The 21,241-nt window shown below is 63.1% G+C and overlaps 2 protein-coding genes across 2 annotated transcripts; one reads left to right on the top strand and one right to left on the bottom strand.

Annotated features, from left to right (window-relative positions):
* The first annotated feature begins 92 nt into the window (after positions 1 to 92).
* ZWINT (ZW10 interacting kinetochore protein) lies at positions 93 to 7,268 on the top strand. The gene is made up of 10 exons (XM_077840636.1): positions 93 to 161; positions 4,238 to 4,337; positions 4,580 to 4,700; positions 4,832 to 4,998; positions 5,205 to 5,261; positions 5,436 to 5,587; positions 5,694 to 5,886; positions 6,435 to 6,559; positions 6,640 to 6,799; positions 7,016 to 7,268. The coding sequence occupies exons 1-10, from the start codon at positions 136 to 138 to the stop codon at positions 7,076 to 7,078; spliced, it is 1,164 nt and encodes a 387-aa protein (XP_077696762.1). The 5' UTR covers positions 93 to 135; the 3' UTR covers positions 7,079 to 7,268.
* A 3,938-nt stretch (positions 7,269 to 11,206) lies between these two features.
* LOC144278860 (metabotropic glutamate receptor 6-like) lies at positions 11,207 to 18,822 on the bottom strand. The gene is made up of 9 exons (XM_077840214.1): positions 18,349 to 18,822; positions 16,967 to 17,183; positions 15,890 to 16,025; positions 15,661 to 15,815; positions 15,173 to 15,313; positions 14,199 to 14,399; positions 13,939 to 14,078; positions 12,202 to 13,137; positions 11,207 to 11,440 (listed from the first exon to the last, which is right to left on the bottom strand). The coding sequence occupies exons 1-9, from the start codon at positions 18,820 to 18,822 to the stop codon at positions 11,207 to 11,209; spliced, it is 2,634 nt and encodes an 877-aa protein (XP_077696340.1).
* Positions 18,823 to 21,241: the final 2,419 nt, after the last annotated feature.

Genomic DNA, 21,241 nt, shown 5'->3' with positions numbered 1-21,241 from the left:
CAGAGGTCTGGGCGGGGACTCACTTCAGGGAACTCGCCTGCTGATTGGTCCTTTCGGCGGCCGGGGCGGGGCCAACAGCGTTGAAAGAAAAGGCGCGAGTGGGGGTGGCGGGTGGAACAACAAATCGTTCGCGTGATGGGAGCGGCTGGGCAGGCCTGGGAGTGAGTAGTTGGGGGTCACGGGGAGGGGGCTAGGCGATGGTGTCCCCCCTCTATGGTGGGGGCGATGGTGTGTCCCCTGGGGGGGATTGGGGTCCCCCCTCTATGGTGGGGGCGATGGTGTGTCCCTGGGGGGATTGGGGTCCCCCCTCTATGGTGGGGGCGATGGTGTGTCCCCTGGGGGGGATTGGGGTCTCCCCTCTATGGTGGGGGCGATGGTGTGTCCCCTGGGGGGGGGTTGGGGTCTCCCCTCTATGGTGGGGGTGATGGTGTGTCCCCTGGGGGGGGTTGGGGTCCCCCCTCTACGGTGTGTCCCCTGGGGGGGGGGTTGGGGTCTCCTCTCTATAGCGGGGGCGATGGCGTGTCCTGCAGGGGCTTGGGGATCTATGCAGGGCGCTTGGAGTGGGACCTAGACGCCCGCTGGGCCCGTCTTGTCCCGATGGCATCAACCCTGGCCCCACCCTGGCAATTTCGACCGTCCTTGACCCTGGAGCGCCTCGAAGATCACCCTCGAGTCCTTGACCGCGACTCTACGTGGAGCCGCGGCCGGGTTGGCTGCCCTGCCGCGTTCTGCGCTGGTGGCTTCAGGTTGACAGCGTTGTCGTGCTTCACCCGAGAGCCGATCGTGTAACCGAGGCTGGGTTGTCATCTGCCGGCATGGGCTGGAGTCTCCCAGTTGAGCAGCAATGTCAACGTCGGAAGCGTTGCTTTGCCACGAGCCTCCGATTTGAGCAACTGTGGGCGTGAACCTACCACGGGAGGAGACGGCACGGTGTCTGGGAACTCCTCGCACTCCTCCCCTCAGTCCTTCAGCATCTCATCTGCTTGGGTCCAGCTGTTCTACGTTCATGGGCTGATCTTGCCCAAATATTTGGCCATCTAGCCGGTGGAGATTTGGTCCTATGTGGTGGAGGATAAGTAGAGCTGGGTGCCCTCTCTAGCCATGAAAAATTAGATATTTCTCTGTAAATGGTGGTAAACATTGGTTTTGCCCGCATGCACCCAAACTGGCACTAAATATTTCCACCAATGAGTGTTGAAATTTATGGAGAGGTAAAAAATAAGAAAAATGCCAATTGAGAATTTGTTAGAGACCATCGTTAAATTGTTCTCAGGTGAGACGCTCATCAAGCCGCTTGGGTGCGAAAATTTAAATCGGTGAAAATACCAATAAAATGTTTCAGCCTTCCCAAATTTTGTGTGACTGTGAAACCATACAGAAATAAAAATTGGGGGAAAAAAGCTTTAAAATAAACATTACTATCTATAAAAGAATGAATTTGGCCAAGCCTAGTTAGGTGCATGTTATTGGGGCTTGAGTCTGTGTAGTCCGATAGTTGTTTGATAGGATTAGAATGCGATTTGATCCTTTAATGGGACTCAATTCATGAGGGATCTGGTGGTGGAAGTGAAGTTGCTCATCCTAATGTCACTCTAAAAAGGACTCCAACCTTTTTAGGACGTTCTCCTGGACCCTGCCGCTTTTCCTGGCCAGACAGCGAGATCACAGTTGACAGGAACACGGCTGAGAGAATGGAGATCTCTCTTCCATCCATTGATAGATCATCCATTGGCACTGCTGTAGTGGTTCTGGTTCCACATTTGAATCCAGATGATGATGGATCTAGATGAGTTTGGAGTTGCACTTTCTGGGGGACTAATATTGGCCGGTTGTTGGCTAGACCCACTGGATCCCATTGCAGGCCTGAAGGAGATAGAGACACTTCTGTTGACCTTACACCCTTGACCAGATCTTGGGAAAACTTGTCCTCATGTTGAAACTAATCAGTGCTTTAAATTGCTTTATGTTGAGTCGTCCGATCGGTTTAGACTAGAGGACGACTTGTGCCGTGCCACTTAAATTAATAACAACAGTTTGGAGTGGTCTGCCTCATGCATGGCTACAGTGACTTGTCGAACTCGCTGCCAATCAACAATCTAGTCAATAAGATGCTGTTGTTTGGATCTTGGGCTTGCTTGTGACACTTTTTTGTTTTGTCAGATAGGCAGAAAAACCCATTTGCAATTGCTAATTCCCCCTTGAACCCTGCTCCTTAGTGAGTGTGGCCGTTGCTATTCTCTTTCCGAGTCCCATCGTGTCCGATGGCATTCAGCCAGATTACCCCATTACTTCCAACCTTTGCATTAAAGGTCCATGATGATTAGCTTATCCAACATTGACATGAGTTTGTCAAAGTCACTATAATTTTCTTTCACATCATCTGCATTTCTCTGGTAGGGATGTACACACTTTGCTAATGGTAATGTACTTACATTTCCAAGGCAACCATAAGATGGTCACTTCTACCTTTAGGTAGATTTTCAAGCTTGGGAACAATGCAGTTGCCAATTTCAAAGCCAACACCCACTTGTCTTGGTGCTGAGACTGGGCAACCTCACCAGGTGATCGTATACCCCGATCGCTGCAAATCGCCCGTCAGCGGTAAATCTGGTGTCACAGCGTGGCAATGTCCATTTTTAGCCACAGTCGCACCTGAGAGATGTCGGTGTCCTCTTCAGTCACGAAGGGCGACGACAGACCTGTGCTAAAGGTGCTGTTATGCAACTATTGAGGAGTAAACGTATAAATAATGAAATAGGATTTAAGCTTTCAAGTTCTTCTTCAGGCTCCATTGTCTCTTTCCCACCAACAGAAGTTGGTCCAATAACAGAGATTTCCTCACCCATCTTCTCTCTGTTTAAGTATGTGACCTAGTGCTATAAGACTTAGTTCTGTGTACGGGGGGGGAGAAACAAGGACACCACAAAATAACAAAATCCCCCTCCAGATTTTGGTGCGCGTAACCTTGAGGTTCACCATGTGAACCTGTTGGAAACACTGGGGTAATGTCCAGCCTCGAATAGCTTATGGTAGCAATTGGGGTCCCCCAATTACAGTTATCTGGAACACCCCATGTGGACTGGGGCCAGCGAGCAAATTAAACATGGCTGCCAACCACAGATGGATGGATGGGAGAAAGGCTATTAAAGTAAGATGAATGTCTGATGTCTAGTGGGCACATTGGGGTGGCAGATACCCGCTTATGGGGCATCCTCCACTAAACTCTTCTCGTCTCTTCATCAGAAGGTTTCCATCAGAAGTAGGCATGATGTGGGGGTTGGCTTGTCCATATCTTTTTTTGATAACTGCAATTCTCCCAGTCAGTATTTAAATCCTCAATAAAGTTCTCATATCTTGATGTCTGGCTCCCCAATCTTATCCTGAATTCCTTCGCCAGCCACGCGCGGTTAAGACGGCAGGGCTAGTCCCTTGTACCCTCTAAATCCATCCAAGGGCCATGCTCCCATCCCTGGATTTCAATGGGAAGCAGGGCCAGTTCTGATTGCCGTGTCTTGGTTCCAGACTCCTTTGTGGTCGTCCTAACTTCTTAAGGAGAAGCTGCTGGGTGACTGTTGGCTGGTGGATATAGACAGGGCAGGTCCAAGGCTTCCTTGATGCCCATGATTCTCTCGGAGCTGGGGCACAATGTAGGGTGTGGATACATGGGATTGCCGGAGTGGTTTACTGCCCCGGATAGCTTATTGGGGCCAGAGTTGGCCGCTTCATTGGAGGTTTTCTTGCTGCGGGCGCATGAGTCGCCCTCCAGGGATGGGGGGAGAACCCAGGAGATCTGGGCGGGGCGCCGGGGGAGAAGAGAGAGGGGGCCAGCGTCTCCATGGTGGAAGCTGGCTTAGAGCAAAGATGAATCCCCTGGTTCTTCATCCCATGGGTGGAAAGGGTTCAGCTGTGGGACTGGGGCTCTGTTGGGGGAGATTTAGCCAGAGTGTTGCCTCTAGAGGTTGATATCTAGGACAGAGATCATGGACTGGGGGAGTCCAAGCAAGGAGATGAGGTTGGTGGTGCTGTAGGCGTTGAAGCATCTGAGGCGTTGTCCCCATCCCAGAATCAGCTGCCATAGGAATCCTTCCATCCGTGGTGGCTTGAAAAGGAGCACGACGGCTGGGGATATTAGGGGGACGGGCTTCTGCCATCGGACGAGCGAATTAAGGGCTGGGGCTCCTCGCAGGCTGGGCCTATCGCTCCCTGGCCGTGACCCTTTCCCTGCCCCTCCCTGCAGGCTCCTGGCCCAGCTGGATGAGGCGCTGGCTTTCGAGGGGCCGACCCGAGAGGAGCTGGAGGCGGAGCTGCCAGCCAAAGTCCTGGTGGAGCATGCTGTGGTGAGTGATGGGGCAGCCGGCCTCTGCCTTTGGGGGGCGCCAGCTCTGATCCTGCCCCAGGGTGGGGACTGGCTGGCCCAGACAAGTGGGGAATGGAATACGGGGCCTGTCCCCCCTAGGAGGTGCTGGCTCCCATCCTGTCCAGGGCGTGGGACTGGCTGACTCAGGGTGGGGCATGGGGCATGCGGCCTTTCCCCTCCAGGGGGTGCCGGCTGTAATTTCCCCCTACCACGGCTCCCTAGGATACACGGAAGAAGCAGAAGTGGATGTGCAGCCAGCTCCATGTGGTCAAATTCCTGCTGGAATTCTTGGACCAGAGGGACTCAGCCCCCTTTGACCAGAAGACCACAGAGGCAGCTGTCCGTGAGTAGCCCGGACTCCTGGGTTTTCACCCCGGCTCTGGAGGGGAGTGGAGGCTAGTGGGTTAGAACGGTGGTGGTTCAGAGCCAGGACTCCTCAGTTTGATGCACTGCCTCTCCTCCCTCCCGGCCCAGGGAACGAGATGATGCAAGCCAAGCAGCAGTGGAAGGAGCTGAAGGCTGGCTACCAGCAGCAGGTGGTAGCCATCGAGGGGGCAGTGCCCCGTGTGCTGGCTCAGCTGGAGAAGGGCCAGCACCTGGCGCAGCGGCTGAAGGAGGCTCTGGCGCGATACGAGGCCCAGGTAAGGTCCTGTCCTGGGCGTGTGTGAATGTGAGGATCCCACTCTTGCCACCAGCTGCCCAGGGGGCTCCAGGGATTCCACTTCTGCCACCAGTTCCCCTTGGTCCTGGGGGGAGGGGCCCTGCGGTTGCCGTCTCACTGCTGCTACTAGCTGCCTAGGCGGTCGCAGGGACCCCCCCCCTTGCCACCAGCTCCCTCTCCCCACAGAGACACGAGGCTGAGAAGAAGGCAAGGGGCGCCCGGGAGAGACGGCAGAAGGAGCAGGTACTGACCCAGGGGTCTGTGGGGGGCAGAGCCAATCAGTGGGGAGAGAGGAGAAGCAGGGGTGGTTGGGACTATTCTAGGAAGAGCTGGTGGGTTGATTGTGGGAGGAGCAGCGGGACTGGTGAGGGCAGCAGCTGCCCCATTTCACTGTTCTCCCCCCACCCCCAAATCCAGGAGCAGCTGGAGGAGCGGAAGCAGCAGCTGGAGGAGCAGGCGGCTTTGCTGCGGAGCCGGGTGCAGGCTCAGCGCCAGGAACTGCACCGGCTGCAGGGGGAGCTCCAGAGCCAGGAGTGTGTCGCCAGTGGCTGGAGGGAGAAGGTGGAGAGGTGAGAACCCAGGAGTCCTGGCTCCCAGCCCCCTCTGCTCTAATCACTAGACCTCCCCACCTCCCCCTGCACGGAGTCGGGGATGGAACCTGCTCTCTTCCCCCAGGAGCTCTGCCCTCTGCCAGCTCTTGGAGACCCTCCAAGGGGTCCGGGTGGTCTCAGCCTCTGCTGATGAAATCGACGTGGAACTGACGCCCGGCCCCCAGCAGACGACCCCCGATCCCCAGCCAGCGACCCCCGACCCCCAGCTGCTGAGGTTCACCTTGTGCTGGGCGGAGGATGGGAGCATCAGGGTGCAGGTGAGTAATGGCCTGGGGATGGAGGGAAGAGGCTGTCTGGGTCTGACCCAGGAAGGGTTGAGGGGGCCAGGCTGGCTGGCTGGGACCCGGAGGGGATTGGGGGCGCTAGGCTGGCTTGGTCTGACCCAGGGAGGGTTGTGGGGGTAGGCTGGCTGGGTGGGACCCAGGGGGGGAAATTTGGGGGGCTAAGCTGGCTGGGTCTGACCCAGGGAGGGTTGTGGGGGCAGGCTGGCTGGGTGGGACGCGGAGGGGATTGGGGGCGCTAGGCTGGCTGGGTCTGACCCAGGGAGGGTTGTGGGGGCAGGCTGGCTGGGTGGGACGCAGAGGGGATTTGGGGGGCCAGGCTGGCTGGGTGGGAGCCGGAGGGGGGGAATTCAGGGGGCCAGGCTGGCTGGGTCTGACCCAGGGAGGGTTGTGGGGCAGGCTGGCTGGGTGGGACCCGGGGGGGGAAATTCGGGGGGCCAGGCTGGCTGGGTCTGACCAGGAGGTTGGTGTGTGTCTGTCTGTCTGTCTGTCTGTCTCTCTCTCTCTCTCTCTCTGCCCCACAGAGCCACAGTCCCCTCTTCCCACCCCCCAGGCCCTGCGCTGACGTCCGGGGCACCGTCCTGGAGCTGCAGCAGAGCTACGGCCAGCTGGCCCCACTCCTGGCTGAGATTCAGGCCCTCCAGACCAGGTCTGTCCCGCAGCCCACCCCACCAGCCCCCCACCTTGTAGGTGGCAGCACTGATTTCCCCCCTCCCTCCCTCCCTGCAGGTTCTCCATCGACTGGCAGCCCCAGGAGCACCAGCTCCGCTTCCTACAGCCCTCAGCCATCTGGACACTGGCGGTGGAGCCGGGATACCCGGTGTGGGGGCGCGTCCGACTGCTGGCAGTACAAGGGCAGTGTGGTCCTGGGGACCCCGGGGCCTGGAAGGTGAGTGGATGGGGGAGAGATCTAAGAGAGCGCCAGAGGCTGCGGGTCGGGAGTGAGGGGCAGCGGCAGGGCTGGGGGGAGCCCAGGGCCCTATGGCCTGGATTCTAGCCTTTGCTCGCTGCCCCGCCCTCTTTCTGTGCCTCAGTTTCCCCATCTGTTGATCCAGCCTCCCCTGCTCAAGTCCTCTAACCTGCCTCTCTCTCTCTCCCCTCTCAGCCCCCACAGGAAACCCCATCCCTGCGTGACTGGCTGGAATACTTGAGCACTCTGGACATCTGAGCACCCCACTGGGCCTCAGAGCCCCTTATGGGGGGAGGCTGGGACAATCTCCCCCCCCCCCCCCAGCAGAGAGATCCTCAGCCTGGAACTGCTCCCTGTGCCTGACCAGCATGCACCCACTTTTCCGTCTTGCGGGGGGGGGGTAGCCCCCTGCCTGTGATGGGAGGGGGAGGTTAAGCAGCCCTGTAATAAACACACATTCGTAAAGTGTTGTGATCACCCCACATTGGGGGGGAGCCCTAGATCACAGGCACCAGATGGATCGTGGGCTGCTTGTGGCACCCACCCATGGGAGACGGATACTGACCCTTCCCCCCACCCTACAGCCCCTGTGCCTCCCATCCGGATCGGGGCTGGCACCCCCTAGAGGGGAAAGGCCCCGGGCCCCAATCCCCACCCTCTTTGCTGCCTGGGCAGCCTGCCCATATGTAGTTCCCCATCTGGCCACAAGGTGGGGCTCTTGTCCTGTTCAGTTTTACTTGCTAAGGGGGTGGTGGGGTGGGGTGTGTGTGTGAGAGCTCCCCTGCCCCTTCTCGGCTGGGAGGAGCCCAGACCTGCCCCCCCCCAGCTGGGATCACCCCCCTCCTGGCTGAGAACCCCAAGGGGTGTGGGGTCTGGGGGGGGTGGGGGGCAGAGGGAACTAGAGGAGTGGGGCAGGGTGATTGGAGATGGGGCTGGGGGATGGGGATGAGTGTGTGTGGGGGGGTGGGGTTAGGTTGGGGGCAGTGGTGGAGAGATGGGGGGTGGAGCTGCAGGGGGTGGAGGATTGGCTACAGGGGCAAGGGGGGGCTATGTGGGGTTGGGCAGGGTGGGGGTGGAGACTTGGGGGGTCTCTGTGAACTGGTGCCCTAGAGCTGAAATTGACCATCCCCGGTGGACCCTACTAGTGCTGCTGGACTCACCCCAAGTGAAGCCCACCCCACTCCCCCCGTCTTCTCCCAGCTTCCCCCTGGGTTTTTCTGTTGCATCGATGAATATTTCAAGGGCTCTGGCTCTGTTCTCTGCTCCCCTAAATAAGCCAGGGACCCCCACGGCTGCTGGGACTGTTGGGGGGGGGCAGAGGTTGGGGGGGATGTTGCTGCCAGCAGCGGCCTGCAATTACGAATGGTAAGTCTGTCCCTATCTACCTGCTTTTGAAGGAATCTGAGAAGGGGGGGGACTGCAGGGTGGGAGTGAGGGGCACCGGCAGAGCTGGGGAGGGACCCAGGGCTGGGCTAGCTGGGGGCTGCAGGGTGGGAGTGAGGGGCACCGGCAGAGCTGGGGAGGGACCCAGGGCTGGGCTAGCTAGGGGCTGCAGGGTGGGAGTGAGGGGCACCGGCAGAGCTGGGGAGGGACCCAGGGCTGGGCTAGCTGGGGGCTGCAGGGTGGGAGTGAGGGGCACCGGCAGAGCTGGGGAGGGACCCAGGGCTGGGCTAGCTGGGGGCTGCAGGGTGGGAGTGAGGGGCACCTGCAGAGCTGGGGAGGGACCCAGGGCTGGGCTAGCTGGGGGCTGCAGGGTGGGAGTGAGGGGCACCGGCAGAGCTGGGGAGGGACCCAGGGCTGGGCTAGCTAGGGGCTGCAGGGTGGGAGTGAGGGGCACCGGCAGAGCTGGGGAGGGACCCAGGGCTGGGCTAGCTGGGGGCTGCGGGATGGGAGGTGGGGTATCTGGCCCAGGTGAGCCCTCCTTGTGGTGTTATGTGTGGCCGTTCCCCAGCTTTCCCGCCCCAGAGGTGGCTGCATCTCGGCGCCTCTTGAGCCCTCTCCCTACAGACGCCAATAAACCCTTTGCTGACGCTTTCCTAGTGTTGCTGTAACGCGAGAGCATCAGCAGTGCTGGGGTTGTGGGGTTTAGATGGTTGGAGGCCTAGGATGGATACGCTGCCCCCCACGTGCCCTGCTGCAGCCCAGCCGGGACCGTGCCGGCACAGAGCCCACATTGGGACGGGGTGGGGGGAGATAATGCAGTTTGCCTGCGGGGCCCATCTACTCCTGGCCGCTGTGGCTGGTGAGTTGAGTGCATCCACGCCTGGGAGGGCCCGGACTCGCCTTTGCTTCTGCTTCAGGGACGCTTTTGTGCTGCCCGGGCACGGCTGGCACCCGGGTGGCCCCGGGCAGGGGAAGGCGAGACGCCAGTGATGGGGAAAGCAAGAGTGCTGGGGGCGGAAAAGGAGAGAAGGAAGAAAAGAAGCAAGGGGGACAGAAGGAGGGAAGAAAGGAAGGTAAAGCAGTGAGTGACGGAAGGAAGCGGAGAAGAAGTGAGCGATACAAAAATGAAGAGATGTGAGTGGTACAGAGGAGAAGAAGAAGCGAGCGATAGGAGAAGGGAGTAGGAGAAGCAAGCGGTAGAAGTATGAGACGAAGCGAGCAGTGGAAGGGTTAGGAGAAGTGAGCAGCAGGGGAAGTGAGTGTTAGAAGGAAGACAAGAAGCAAGTGATGAAAGGAGTGGTAGAAGATGGAAGAGAAGCGAGCGGCGGAAGGAAGCAAGCAATGGAAGGAGAGGGATGAGGAAGAAGCGAGCGGCGGAAGGAAGCAAGCAATGGAAGGAGAGGGATGAGGAAGAAGCGAGCGGCGGAAGGAAGCAAGCAATGGAAGGAGAGGGATGAGGAAGAAGCGAGCGGCGGAAGGAAGCAAGCAATAGAAGGAGAGGGATGAGGAAGAAGCGAGCGGCGGAAGGAAGCAAGCAATAGAAGGAGAGGGATGAGGAAGAAGCGAGCGGCGGAAGGAAGCAAGCAATAGAAGGAGAGGGATGAGGAAGAAGCGAGCGGCGGAAGGAAGCAAGCAATAGAAGGAGAGGGATGAGGAAGAAGCGAGCGGGAGTTCTCGGAAGGAAGCGAGCGATGGGAGGAGAAGGGATGAGGAAGAAGTGAGCGGGGGAAGGAAGCGAGCGATGGGAGGCATAAACCCCATGGGGAGAAGACTGGAGGGGCCCAGCCGCAGCTGAGGAACCTTGGGGTCCTGGCCTGTTCCTGTAATGGACCAGCCCGACTCGTTAGCCGGGGGTGTGTGGGAGAGAACCCAGGAGTCCTAGCTCCCAGCCCCTGTAAATAAATCAAGGCAGCACTGTAAAAAACACAGGTTTATTCTGCTCCTGCCCCCCCCCCGTTCCCCCGTCCAGCCCCCCCATGCCTCTTCAGCACCCCCCTCGGTTCATGTTGGTCTGGGGGTCGGCTCCAGGTACCCCACATTCCTCAGCATGCGGGGCCCTGGCAATGTGAACGAAGAGAGCGTTAGAGTCACTCGGAAGCCAGCCAGGACCCGGATGCCTGGGTTCGCTTCCCGGTTGTGGGAAGGGAGTGGGGTCTAGTGATTAGAGTGGATGGGGGGCTGGCAGGAGCCAGGACCCTTGGGTTCTCTCCCCAGCTCTGGGAGGGGAAGTGGGGGGACAGGTTTGCTGTAGGGGAGGGGGGGGCAGGGCTGTTTCTGCTCCCCAAGGGCAGGAAGATTGGCGGGAGGCCTGTTCTATTCATAGCTTCCCTGGGAGGGGGCATGGGCCCTGGTGGGGGCGGGGAGGAAGACAGACCTGGGGAGAGAACCCAGGAATCCTGGCTCCTAGTCCCCACCCCCCTCCCGGAGCTGGGGAGAGAACCCAGGAATCCTGGCTCCCATCCCCCTCACTTTAACCATTAGGTCACACTCCATTTTTGTGCCTCTGATACCATCCACCCTTGCACGTTTTTTGCACAAACCCCATGAACCACATGTGCACATCTGAGCCTTTGCACGCTTGCCCCACAATGGATGAGGTCCGACTGCCCCAACTGGCCCCCTCGCACGCTCCGAGGCCTGCACTGGGAGTGATCTGGGAGCGCTGGCTGGAGCCGGGGCGGTGTCATTGCACGCTCGGCACACGCCGGCCTGAGCCCCCCTGCACCTGTCGCACGAGCAGCACGACTGACCGCTCCTCTGGGGGCCACAGCCATGCTGCACAAAGGGGAGGTGGCTGGGAGCCAGGACTCCTGGGTTCTCTCCCCGGCTCTGGGAGGGAAGTGGGGTCTGGTGGTTAGAGCAGGGGGGCTGGGAGCCAGGACTCCTGGTTCTCTCCCCGGCTCTGGCAGGGAAGTGGGCTCTAGTGGTCAGAGAAGAGGGGGCTGGGAGCCAGGACTCCTGGGTTCTCTCCCTGGCTGTGGCCGCGTGGGCGGGAGGCGATCGCTATTTGCCCGCTGGGGCCGCGTCCGCCCCGTTCTGCCGCCCACTGCCCTTCTGCGAGAGGCGGGTGGAGGCGCTGAGGGCCGTGGCCGCCGCCTTGAAGCTCCGCTTGCGCTTGGCCACGTTCTGCTCGGGGTGGAAGATGATGACGTAGACCTTGGGCACGTAGAGCATCCCCAGGGAAACTGAGGCACTGAGGCTCATGGACACCGTCAGCGTCAGCGTCTGGATGTAGATCTGCGGGGGGCAGAGAACGGGGCGCTCAGGGCGGCTGGCGCAGGGCTCGTCCCCTCCAGTGGGGGGCGGGAGGGGGCGCTGGGAGCCAGGACGCCTGGGTTGTCTCCCCAGCTCTGGAAGGGGTCTAGTGGTTGTGGGGGGGGGGGGCGCTGGGAGCCAGGACGCCTGGGTTCCTATCTCTCGATCCCTCTCTCCTTTCTTTCATACTTGACCCTTATTTTCTTCCCTTTCTCAAAGCCTCACCCATGGGCTCCTCTCCACACCCTCATCGTCCCGGACTCCTGGGTTGCCTCCCTTCTGTCTAAAATTCCAGTCCCTGGGCTCTCCCCTGCCTTTCCCCCGGACTCCTGGGTCCCCTCCCCTCTCAAAAACTATAACCCTTCATCCCCCCCACCCTTTCTCCCTGGACTCGTAGGTCCCCCCGCAAGCTCCAGCCCCTGGGCTCCCCAGACTCCTGGGTCCCCTCCCCTCCCTCTCTCCTCCTCCAGCCCCTGGGCTCCCTCCACTCTCCCGGACTCCTGGGTCCCCCTCCCTCTCTCCTCCTCCAGCCCCTGGGCTCCCTCCATTCTCTCGGACTCCTGGGTCCCCCTCCCTCTCTCCAACGCCAGCCCCTGGGCTCCCTCCACTCTCCTGGGTCCTCCTCCCTCTCTCCAACGCCAGCCCTGGGCTCCCTCCACTCTCCCGGACTCCTGGGTCCTCCTCCCTCTCTCCAACGCCAGCCCCTCGGCTCCCCGGCCTCCCGGGTCCTCCGGCCCACGGACCTTCTCGGCGGACTGGGCGGTGCCGAAGAAGATGGGCACGAAGGCCAGCCAGACGATGCAGGTGGTGTACATGGTGAAGCCGATGGGCTTGGCCTCGTTGAAGGTCTCGGGCACGCCGCGGGCCTTGACGGCGTAGACGGTGCAGGTGACCATGAGCACCAGGCTGTAGCCCAGGCAGCAGATGAGCGACAGGTCGGACATGTCGCACTTGAGCACCCCCCGGGCCGCCTCGGGGTTGGGCACCCGCTGCTCCTCGTAGTCGATGACGCTGTGGGGCGGCAGGGCCCCCAGCCAGGCCAGGGCCCCCACCAGCTGCACGGCGCTCAGGCTGAAGGTGATGGCCAGCTGCGAGGTGGGGCTGATGAACCGGGGCGGCGTCACCGACTTCTTGCCCTGCTCGAAGATGCGGTAGATGCGGTTGGTCTTGGTGAGCAGGGCCGAGTAGCTGAGGGCCATGCCCAGCCCCAGGAAGAGGCGCCGGGCGGCGCACACCACCACGCCCGGCTCGGCAATCATCAGGAAGGTGATGGCGTAGATGAGGAAGATGCCGGTCAGCAGCACGTAACTCAGCTCCCGCCCCGAGGCCCGGACGATGGGCGTGTCGTTGTGGCGCACGAAGGTGACCACCACGAAGGTGGTGCCCAGGATGCCGCCCATGGCCAGGCAGACGGGCAGCACAGCCCAGGGCGAGCTCCACTCCAGCTTGACGATGGGCGTGGGCCGGCAGGCCGTGCGGTTGGGGCTGGGGCGCATGTCGAAGGGGCAGGTCTCGCAGGTGAACTCGTCCAGCTGGTACTGGTACCCGTCGCAGAGCTCGCAGTGCCAGCAGCAGGGCACGCCCTTCACCATCTTCTTCCGCTCGCCCGGCCCGCAGGGCAGGCTGCAGACGGACGAGGGGATGTCCTGCTGGCCCCCAGACCACTGCATCTCCTCGATCTGCCAAGGGAGAGCGCGGGCAGGCAGCTGGCTCTGGGGTGGGGGGTGCTGGGGAACGGCCAGACATGACGCCGCCCTGGGATGGCTTGCCTGCTGCTGAGATGCAGCCACCTCTGGGGTGGGGCAGCTGGGGAACAGCTACACATAACGCTGCATAGGCATGCTATGCCCAGGACTGACAGGCAGCCACCTCTGGGGTGGGGTAGTTGGGGAATAGCAGCACATAACGCTGCATAGAGTCAGCTTGCCCAGGACTGAGATGCAGCCAGTTCTGGGGGGGGTCAGCTGGGGAACAGCTGCACATAACATTGCCCTGGGACGAATCCCCCGCTGCTGAGATGCCACCCACTCCGGGGCAGGGCCGCAGAGGAATAGCCACGCAAGACGCCACAGGGGGACGGCTCGCCCAGGGCTGAGATGCAGCCACCTCTGGGGCGGGGCGGCTGGGGAACAGCTACACATAACGCTGCATAGGCATGCTATGCCCAGGACTGACAGGCAGCCACCTCTGGGGTGAGGTAGTTGGGGAATAGCAGCACATAACGCTGCATAGAGTCAGCTTGCCCAGGGCTGAGATGCAGCCACCTCTGGGGTGGGGCCGCAGAGGAATAGCCACGCACGACGCCACAGGGGGACGGCTCGCCCAGGGCTGAGATGCAGCCACCTCTGGGGTGGGGCGGCTGGGGAACAGCTACACATAACTCTGCATAGAGTCAGCTCGCCCAGGGCTGAGATGCAGCCACCTCTGGGGCGGGGCGGCTGGGGAACACATGCGCACGCCCCGGGCCCCCTTGCACTCACATTCAGGCGCAGGTATTCGGTCCATTGCCCGATGGCTTTGTACCCGGGCGCCGTGGTGTTGGTGAGCTGGTACTGGAAGATGTCATAGCGCCCGGGGGCATCTCCGTTCTCGTTGAACATGACGGGGGTCCCGGCGCTGCCTGGGGGGCGTGAACAAGGGGGGGCTGGATGCAGCTCGGCCGGTGCCCCTCACTCCGGACCTGCAGCCCCCTGTTGGCCCAGCCCTGGGCTCCCCCCAGCCAGTGCCCCTCCTCCCTCACCGTTGAAGCTGACCCCGCGGATGTAATGCAGCAGGGTGCGCCCGTCCACGGGGTCCATGCGCTCGCAGAGCCCGGGGGCGCCGGGGCACAGGTCCAGGTGCATGCTGTGCAGGGCGTGGGCCATGGTGTAGACGGCGTCGATCACGAACTGCACCTTCCCCTCCTGCTCGTAGGTGGAGTCCCGCCCGATGCGCTCCTCGCCTGGGCACAGAGGGGCTCAGGGGGGCGGGGAACGGGGCCCGGCTCCTCGCCTGGGCACAGAGGGGCTCAGGGGGGCGGGGAACGGGGCCCGGGGCCCGGCTCCTCGCCTGGGCACAGAGGGGTTCAGGGGGGCGGGGAACGGAGCCCGGCTCCTCGCCTGGGCACAGAGGGGTTCAGGGGGGCGGGGAACGGGGCCCGGCTCCTCGTCTGGGCACAGAGGGGTTCAGGGGGGCGGGGAACGGGGCCCGGCTCCTCACCTGGGCACAGAGGGGCTCAGGGGGGGGGGGAACGAGGCCCGGGGCCCGGCTCCTCGCCTGGGCACAGAGGGGCTCAGGGGTGTGGGGAATGGGGCCTGGGGCCCGGCTCCTCGCCTGGGCAAAGGGGGCGGGGAAAAGGGCCCAGGGCCTGGCTCCTCGCCTGGGCAGAGATGGGCTCAGGGGGGTGGGGAATGGAGCATGGGGCCTGTCCCCTCTAGGGAGCACCAGCCCCGATCCCCATCTCATTCTCAGCGGGCAGATAGCTGAGATTTGGGGTGTCCGGGCATCATCCGCCCACCGTGGTGGGATCAGCCCCCAGCCCCCCAACCCCCTGGACTCCCCTAAGAGCCGGGGAATGAGCCTTGAGTGGGCTGATCACACCCCATGCAGGGGATTAGCTGGAGCGGGGGCACCAGGGGGCCAGTGTCTCCTTCCCCGCCGCGGGATTGCCACCCCCCGAACCCCCAACCTCGTCCATCCCTGAGAGATCAGCCCCCCAAGCCCAGCCCCCGGTACCGGTGCATTTCCGAGCGGCCTCCTCCGGCTGCGTCCCCGGGCGGGTGAGTTTACATTTGAAATCGTCCTCCCAGAACTCGGCGAACCAGATATTGCGGCGATTGTTCTCCAGGGAGCGCGAGGTGAAATACTGATCGAAGCCTGCGGTGGGGAGACGGGGGTCAGCAGGGGGCACCGTGGGGCAGGGTGCTCAGTAGGGGGCGCTGTCCCCTGGCAGGCCGGGCCAGGCGCTGTGGGACAGGGGGCTGGACATGGGGCGCTCTTGGCAGTCAGGGTCAGGCACTGGGGGGTGCCGTGCTGCTGGCAGCAGGGGGTCTGGTAGGGGGCTGGGGGGCACGGTGCTGTGGGGAGCGGGGGGGTGGGGGGTGCAGTGGGGGGTTTGGTCGGGAGACTGGGGGGCACAGTGCTGCGGGGGGTTCGGTGGCGGTCTGGGGGGGCACGGTGCTGCGGGGGGTTCGGTGGGGGGCCCGGCGGGGGGGATCCGTTACCGTCGATGGACACCCGTTTGGGCAGAATGGTGACGGCTCCTTCGGCCACTTCCTCCTGCCGCAGGATGGGCGAGATCTTGGAGCCCCAGCTGTCCGAGCCAACCCACAGGAAATGCCCCGTCAGGTTGGCGCGACGTGCGGCCTCCAGCACCCGCCTGCAGGGGGCGACAGCGAGCAGGTGAGTCCTGAATTCCCGGGCAGACGGGCCCGGGGGGAGCCCCAAACTCACTTGATGTCGTCCTCGTTGGCGAAGATGATGATCCCGCGGGCATTGGGCGTCTCCATCAGCCGCTTGATCAGCTTGTCGAACTCGCCGGCCCTGGGCTCCCGCGGGATCTTCATGGACTGGGCGATGCAGACGCCGCCTGGGGGGGGCAACAGGGAGCCCCCGTCACGGGGACTGGAGCCCCTCACTCCCGCCCTGCAACCCCCTGCCAGCCCAGCCCTGGGCCCCCACCCCCCCAGCTCTGCCGGTGCCCCTCACTCCCAGAACTGGGCCCCCCCCAGCCCTGCCGGTGCCCCTCACTCCCGCCCCGCAGCCCCCGGCTAGCCAGCCCTGCCCCCACCCCCAGCCCTGCCGGTGCCCCTCACTCCCGCCCCGCAGCCCCCGGCTAGCCCGGCCCTGCCCTCCTCACAGCCCTGCCGGTGCCCCTCACTCCCGCCCCACAGCCCCTGGCTAGCCTGGCCCTGCCCCCCCCCAGCTGGTGCTCCTCACTCCCGCCCCGCAGCCCCCGGCTAGCCTGGCCCTGCCCTCCTCACAGCCCTGCCGGTGCCCCTCACTCCCGCCCCGCAGCCCCCAGCTAGCCCGGCCCTGCCCCCCCCAGCTGGTGCCCCTCACACCCGCCCCACAGCCCCCGGCTAGCCCTGCCCTGCCCTGCCCTGCCCTCCTCACAGCCCTGCCGGTGCCCCTCACTCCCGCCCCGCAGCCCCCGGCTAGCCTGGCCCTGCCCCCCCCCAGCCCTGCCGGTGCCCCTCACTCCTGCCCCGCAGCCCCCGGCTAGCCTGGCCCTGCCCCCCCCCAGCCCTGCCGGTGCCCCTCACTCCCGCCCCGCAGCCCCCGGCTAGCCTGGCCCTGCCCCCCCCCCAGCTGGTGGCCCTCACTCCCACCCTGCAGCCCCCGGCTAGCCCGGCCCTGCCCCCCTCACAGCCCTGCTGGTGCCCCTCACTCCCGCCCCGCAGCCCCCGGCTAGCCTGGCCCTGCCCCCCCCCCAGCTGGTGGCCCTCACTCCCACCCTGCAGCCCCCGGCTAGCCCGGCCCTGCCCCCCCCCAGCTGGTGCCCCTCACTCCCGCCCCGCAGCCCCTCACCGGCCTCGCGGGAGATCTGGACGAAGGCCTCCACCCCACTTTCACCGTAGTTGCCCTCGGAGGCCAGCGTGGAGACGTAGTTCCAGCCAAGCGCCTTCACCACGTCCAGCATGGCCTGGGCCTGGTACGAGTCCGGCGGCACCACCCGGGAGAAATAGTCGTAGCGGTTGTTGTCGCTGAGCTCGGGGGCGGTGGAGGCGTAGCTGATCTGCGGGATCTGGGGGGCAGAAGGGCAGGAGACTGACAGGGGGCGCCAAGGGGGCACCTGGCCCCTGCTCGGACCCGGGGGCAGCCCAGAAAATCCCTGCACCCAGGAGCTTCCGGACTCATCAGCGGGGACCCGTCAGCCAGGGTGGAAGGAGACTGGTGGCAGAGCTGGGAGAGAACTCAGGCGTCCTGGCTCTCAGCCCCTGCCCTCTCTACCCACTAGACCCCACTCCCCTCCCGGCGCCGGAGAGAGAACCCAGGAGTCCCAGCACCAGAGCTGATGCCTCGCGGAGCCAAGTGGGGTTGAGAGAAATGAGAATGAGCCGGGGCGGGGGCCCTGTCGCCCCTGCTGGTGGGGCTGAGCCCTTCTCTGGGTGTGGGGCTAGGGCAGTCCCTCACTTCCCCCCACCCCATGTGCTGTGGGGTCAGGGAGAAGCCGGGGGAAGGCTCATTGCTTGGCTCCTGAACCCCTCAAAACTGCCCAGGGATTGGGAAGCCGGAGCTGCAAGGAATTGTGGGTAACAGTGGCCTAGTTGGGGGAGGGACCCGCTTCTGTGGCTCTTGGATGTGTAACCTTCCCCCAGCACTGCCCCCCCCCCCCCCCCCGGCATCGTTAGCCAGGCTGTTGATGGATTGGAGCACTGTGGGGCAGGGGGGACGGGACCAACAACTGGAGGGAGGGAGAGAGAGAAACCGGCTAATACCGTGTGGGGCATCCCAGAGCTGGGGAGAACCCAGGAGTCCTGGCTGCCAGGCCTCCCTACTCTAACCACTAGACCCCACTCCCCTCCCAGAGCCGGGGAGAACCCAGGAGTCCTGGCTGCCAGGCCTCCCTACTCTAACCACTGGACCCCACTCTCCTCCCAGAGCTCGGGAGAGAACCCAGGAGTCCTGGCTCCCAGCCCCCCTGCTCTAACCACTGGACCCCACTCCCCTCCCAGAGCTCGGGAGAGAACCCAGGAGTCCTGGCTCCCAGCCCCCCTGCTCTAACCACTGGACCCCACTCCCCTCCCAGAGCCGGGGAGACCCACTGCGACTGGGGTATATCTGGGGATATCAGTCTGATTTTATCCATCTCCCGATGTCTAGGAGACACCCCCCCAGGGACAGGGCCCGCCGTCCATCCCCCCCACTTTCAGGAGACGCCCCCCCGGCCTCCCACCCCGGCCACTCACGGCAAAGAGCCGCAGGACGTTGGCCACCATGATGGAGACGGAGCTGGCAGAAGCGCCGACCACGGCCACGACCCGCTCGGGCCGGGTGAAGAGGGGGGGCCGGCCGTCGGCGCAGCGCACGTCCGACGTGTCCTTCTGGATCAGGGCCTGGACGAAGGTCAGCGACTGCTCCAGGGCGTAGGTGTCCCGGGAGCAGGTGTCCAGGATGCGGGCGCCCAGGGTGAGGTTGGGGAGCAGCTGGGGGTCGGCGTTGATCTGGTCCAGGGCGTAGAGCATGGCCTCCATGCGGTGGATCCCCTTCTCCTTCTTCACCTCACCGCACGGCACCCCGGCTGGGCCCCGGGCGTGCACCGGGAACAGCCCCCCCAGCGTCACGTCCCCCTCGATCCGGATGGAGAAGGGCTGCGTGCCCTGCTGGGCCCCTGCCCCCCAGCCCCACAGCAGCAGCAGGAGGGGGGGCCACAGCTGCCCCATGGTTGGGCTGGCCCCGAGCGCTTCACGGCCTGCAGCGGGAAGGAGGGTGGGGAAATGGGGCAAGCCACCGTCTGGATGGGCCTGGGGGCCAGGAGCTGGTTCACTCGGGCACCGTCCCTAGGACACCTTGTTGGTCCGGGTCCCCTGGCAGGTGGCCAGTGCTGACCCCGGTTGCTCCCGACCACTGGCCAGAGCGAGACCCTCCCCGCCATGGCCCTGGAGAGAGGGAGGCCATGAGGAGGGGCAGCTGGCCTGGCTTGGAGTGTAGCTATCGATCCTCATACCCACCCTACCATCTGTCCATCCATCCACCCACCCACCATCTGTCCCCCCACACCTCCATCCATCCATCCATCCATCCATGTATCCTTCCCTCCATTCCTCCATCCATCCATCCCGACACCCCATCCACCCACCCACCCACCCACCTTCTGTCCCTCCGCCCCTCCAGCCAGCCATCCTTATACCAGCCGTCCTTGTATCCCTCCCTCCCTTCCTCCTCCCATCCATACATCCTGATACCCCATCCATCCATCCATCCATCCATCTACCAGCCATCCTTGTATCCCTTCCTCCCTCCATCCATCCATCCTCACACCCACCCTCAGTCCCTCCACCCGTCCATCCATCCAACCTGCCACCAGCCGCCCGTGTACCCCTCCCTCCCTTCCTCCATTCATCCATCCCGACACCCCATCCATCCATCCTTCCTTTCCTCCATCCATCCATCCTGACACCCCATCCTTCCATCCTTCCTTTCCTCCATCCATCCATCCTGACACCCCATCCTTCCATCCATCCATCCATCCCAACACTCCATCCATCCATCCATCTACCAGCCATCCTTGTATCCCTTCCTCCCTCCATCCATCCATCCTCACACCCACCCTCAGTCCCTCCGCCCGTCCATCCATCTATCCATCCATCCATCCTGCCACCCGCCACCCATGTATCCCTCCCTCCCTTCCTCCATCCATCCATCCCGACACCCCATCCATCCATCCATCCCGACACCCCATCCCTCCTTCCCTCCCTCCCTTCCTCCATCCATCCATCCTCACACCCACCCTCAGTCCCTCCACCCGTCCATCCATCCAACCTGCCACCAGCCGCCCATGTACCCCTCCCTCCCTTCCTCCATTCATCCATCCCGACACCCCATCCATCCATCCTTCCTTTCCTCCATCCATCCATCCTGACACCCCATCCTTCCATCCATCCATCCATCCATCCATCCATCCCAGCACCCCATCCATCCTTATACCCGCCATCCGTGTATCCCTCCCTTCCTCCATCCATCCATCCATCCATTCACTCCCTTCAACCATCTTCACACCCACCATCCATCCATGCACCCCTCCATCCCTCCCCGCTCACACGCCCGGCTACTGTGGGGTGAGTTTATCCCCATTTCACTCTCCCACTGTCCATCCATTGATTGATCTGCCTACCCCCTTTGTTCTTTCCCACCCCTGCCCCCTGTGCCCGTTCCTTTTCCACAGCCCCTGCCCCCTCAAGGGTGGGGCTGGCTGGCCCCCCAGGGGTGGGGTGGAACAAAGGCCCTTTAGCCCCCCTACCCCAGATGGGGTGTCTGCAAGGGAGGGGCTGAGCCGGGGGGTTCTATGCCAGGGTTAAGTGAGCAGAGTGAGCTGGGGGGGATGCCTGGAGCTCCCATAATGCACTGGGAGGAACCAGAATCCTGCCTCCCCCATGCACCTGGGGAAGTCGGCACCTCCCCCACTCATAATACACTGTGTGAACCAGGATTGTGCCCCCACAGATACTGAACCCCCAGACCCCTGACAGCTCCCCCGGTTCAACCCCCTGAACCCCCAAATGTCTCCTGGATCGAGCCCCTGAGCCCCCCAACGTCTCCCCCAGTTCTACCCCCTGAAACCCCAAATGTCTCCTGGATTGAGCCCCTGAGCCCCCCAACATCTCCCCAGTTCTACCCCCTGAAGCCCCAAACATCTCTCCTGGATTGAGCCCCTGAACCCCCCATGTCTCCCCAAATTGACCCCCTAAACCCCCCTGATGTTTCCCTCCGATAAAATCCGTGAGCCCCCAGACCCACAAATTCTTACCCGATCGACCCCCTGAACCACCAAACATCTGCCCCGGACCAAGCCCCTAAACCCCCGACCCCTGACATATCCCCCAGTCCTACTCCCCAAATAGCTCCCCAGATCGACCCCCAACTCCCCCCGTCTTCCCATATCACCCCCATCTCCCCTGGATTGACCCCCCGACATCTCCCTCAGATCAACCTTACCGATCCCTTCCCGAACCAACCCCCAGCTCCCCCCACATCTTTCTTGGCTCAACTCCCCGACATCTCCCTAGATGGACCCTCCAATGTCTCTCCCAGATCGACCCCCGACGTCTCCCTAGAGCCCCACCCCTGACCCCCCAATTCCCC

Source organism: Eretmochelys imbricata, chromosome 23 (genome assembly GCF_965152235.1).
Source record: "Eretmochelys imbricata isolate rEreImb1 chromosome 23, rEreImb1.hap1, whole genome shotgun sequence".
NCBI classification, from domain to species: Eukaryota; Metazoa; Chordata; order Testudines; family Cheloniidae; genus Eretmochelys; species Eretmochelys imbricata.
The sequence above is the reverse complement of the archived record's forward strand: the minus strand, read 5'-3'. Positions and strand labels throughout refer to the sequence as shown.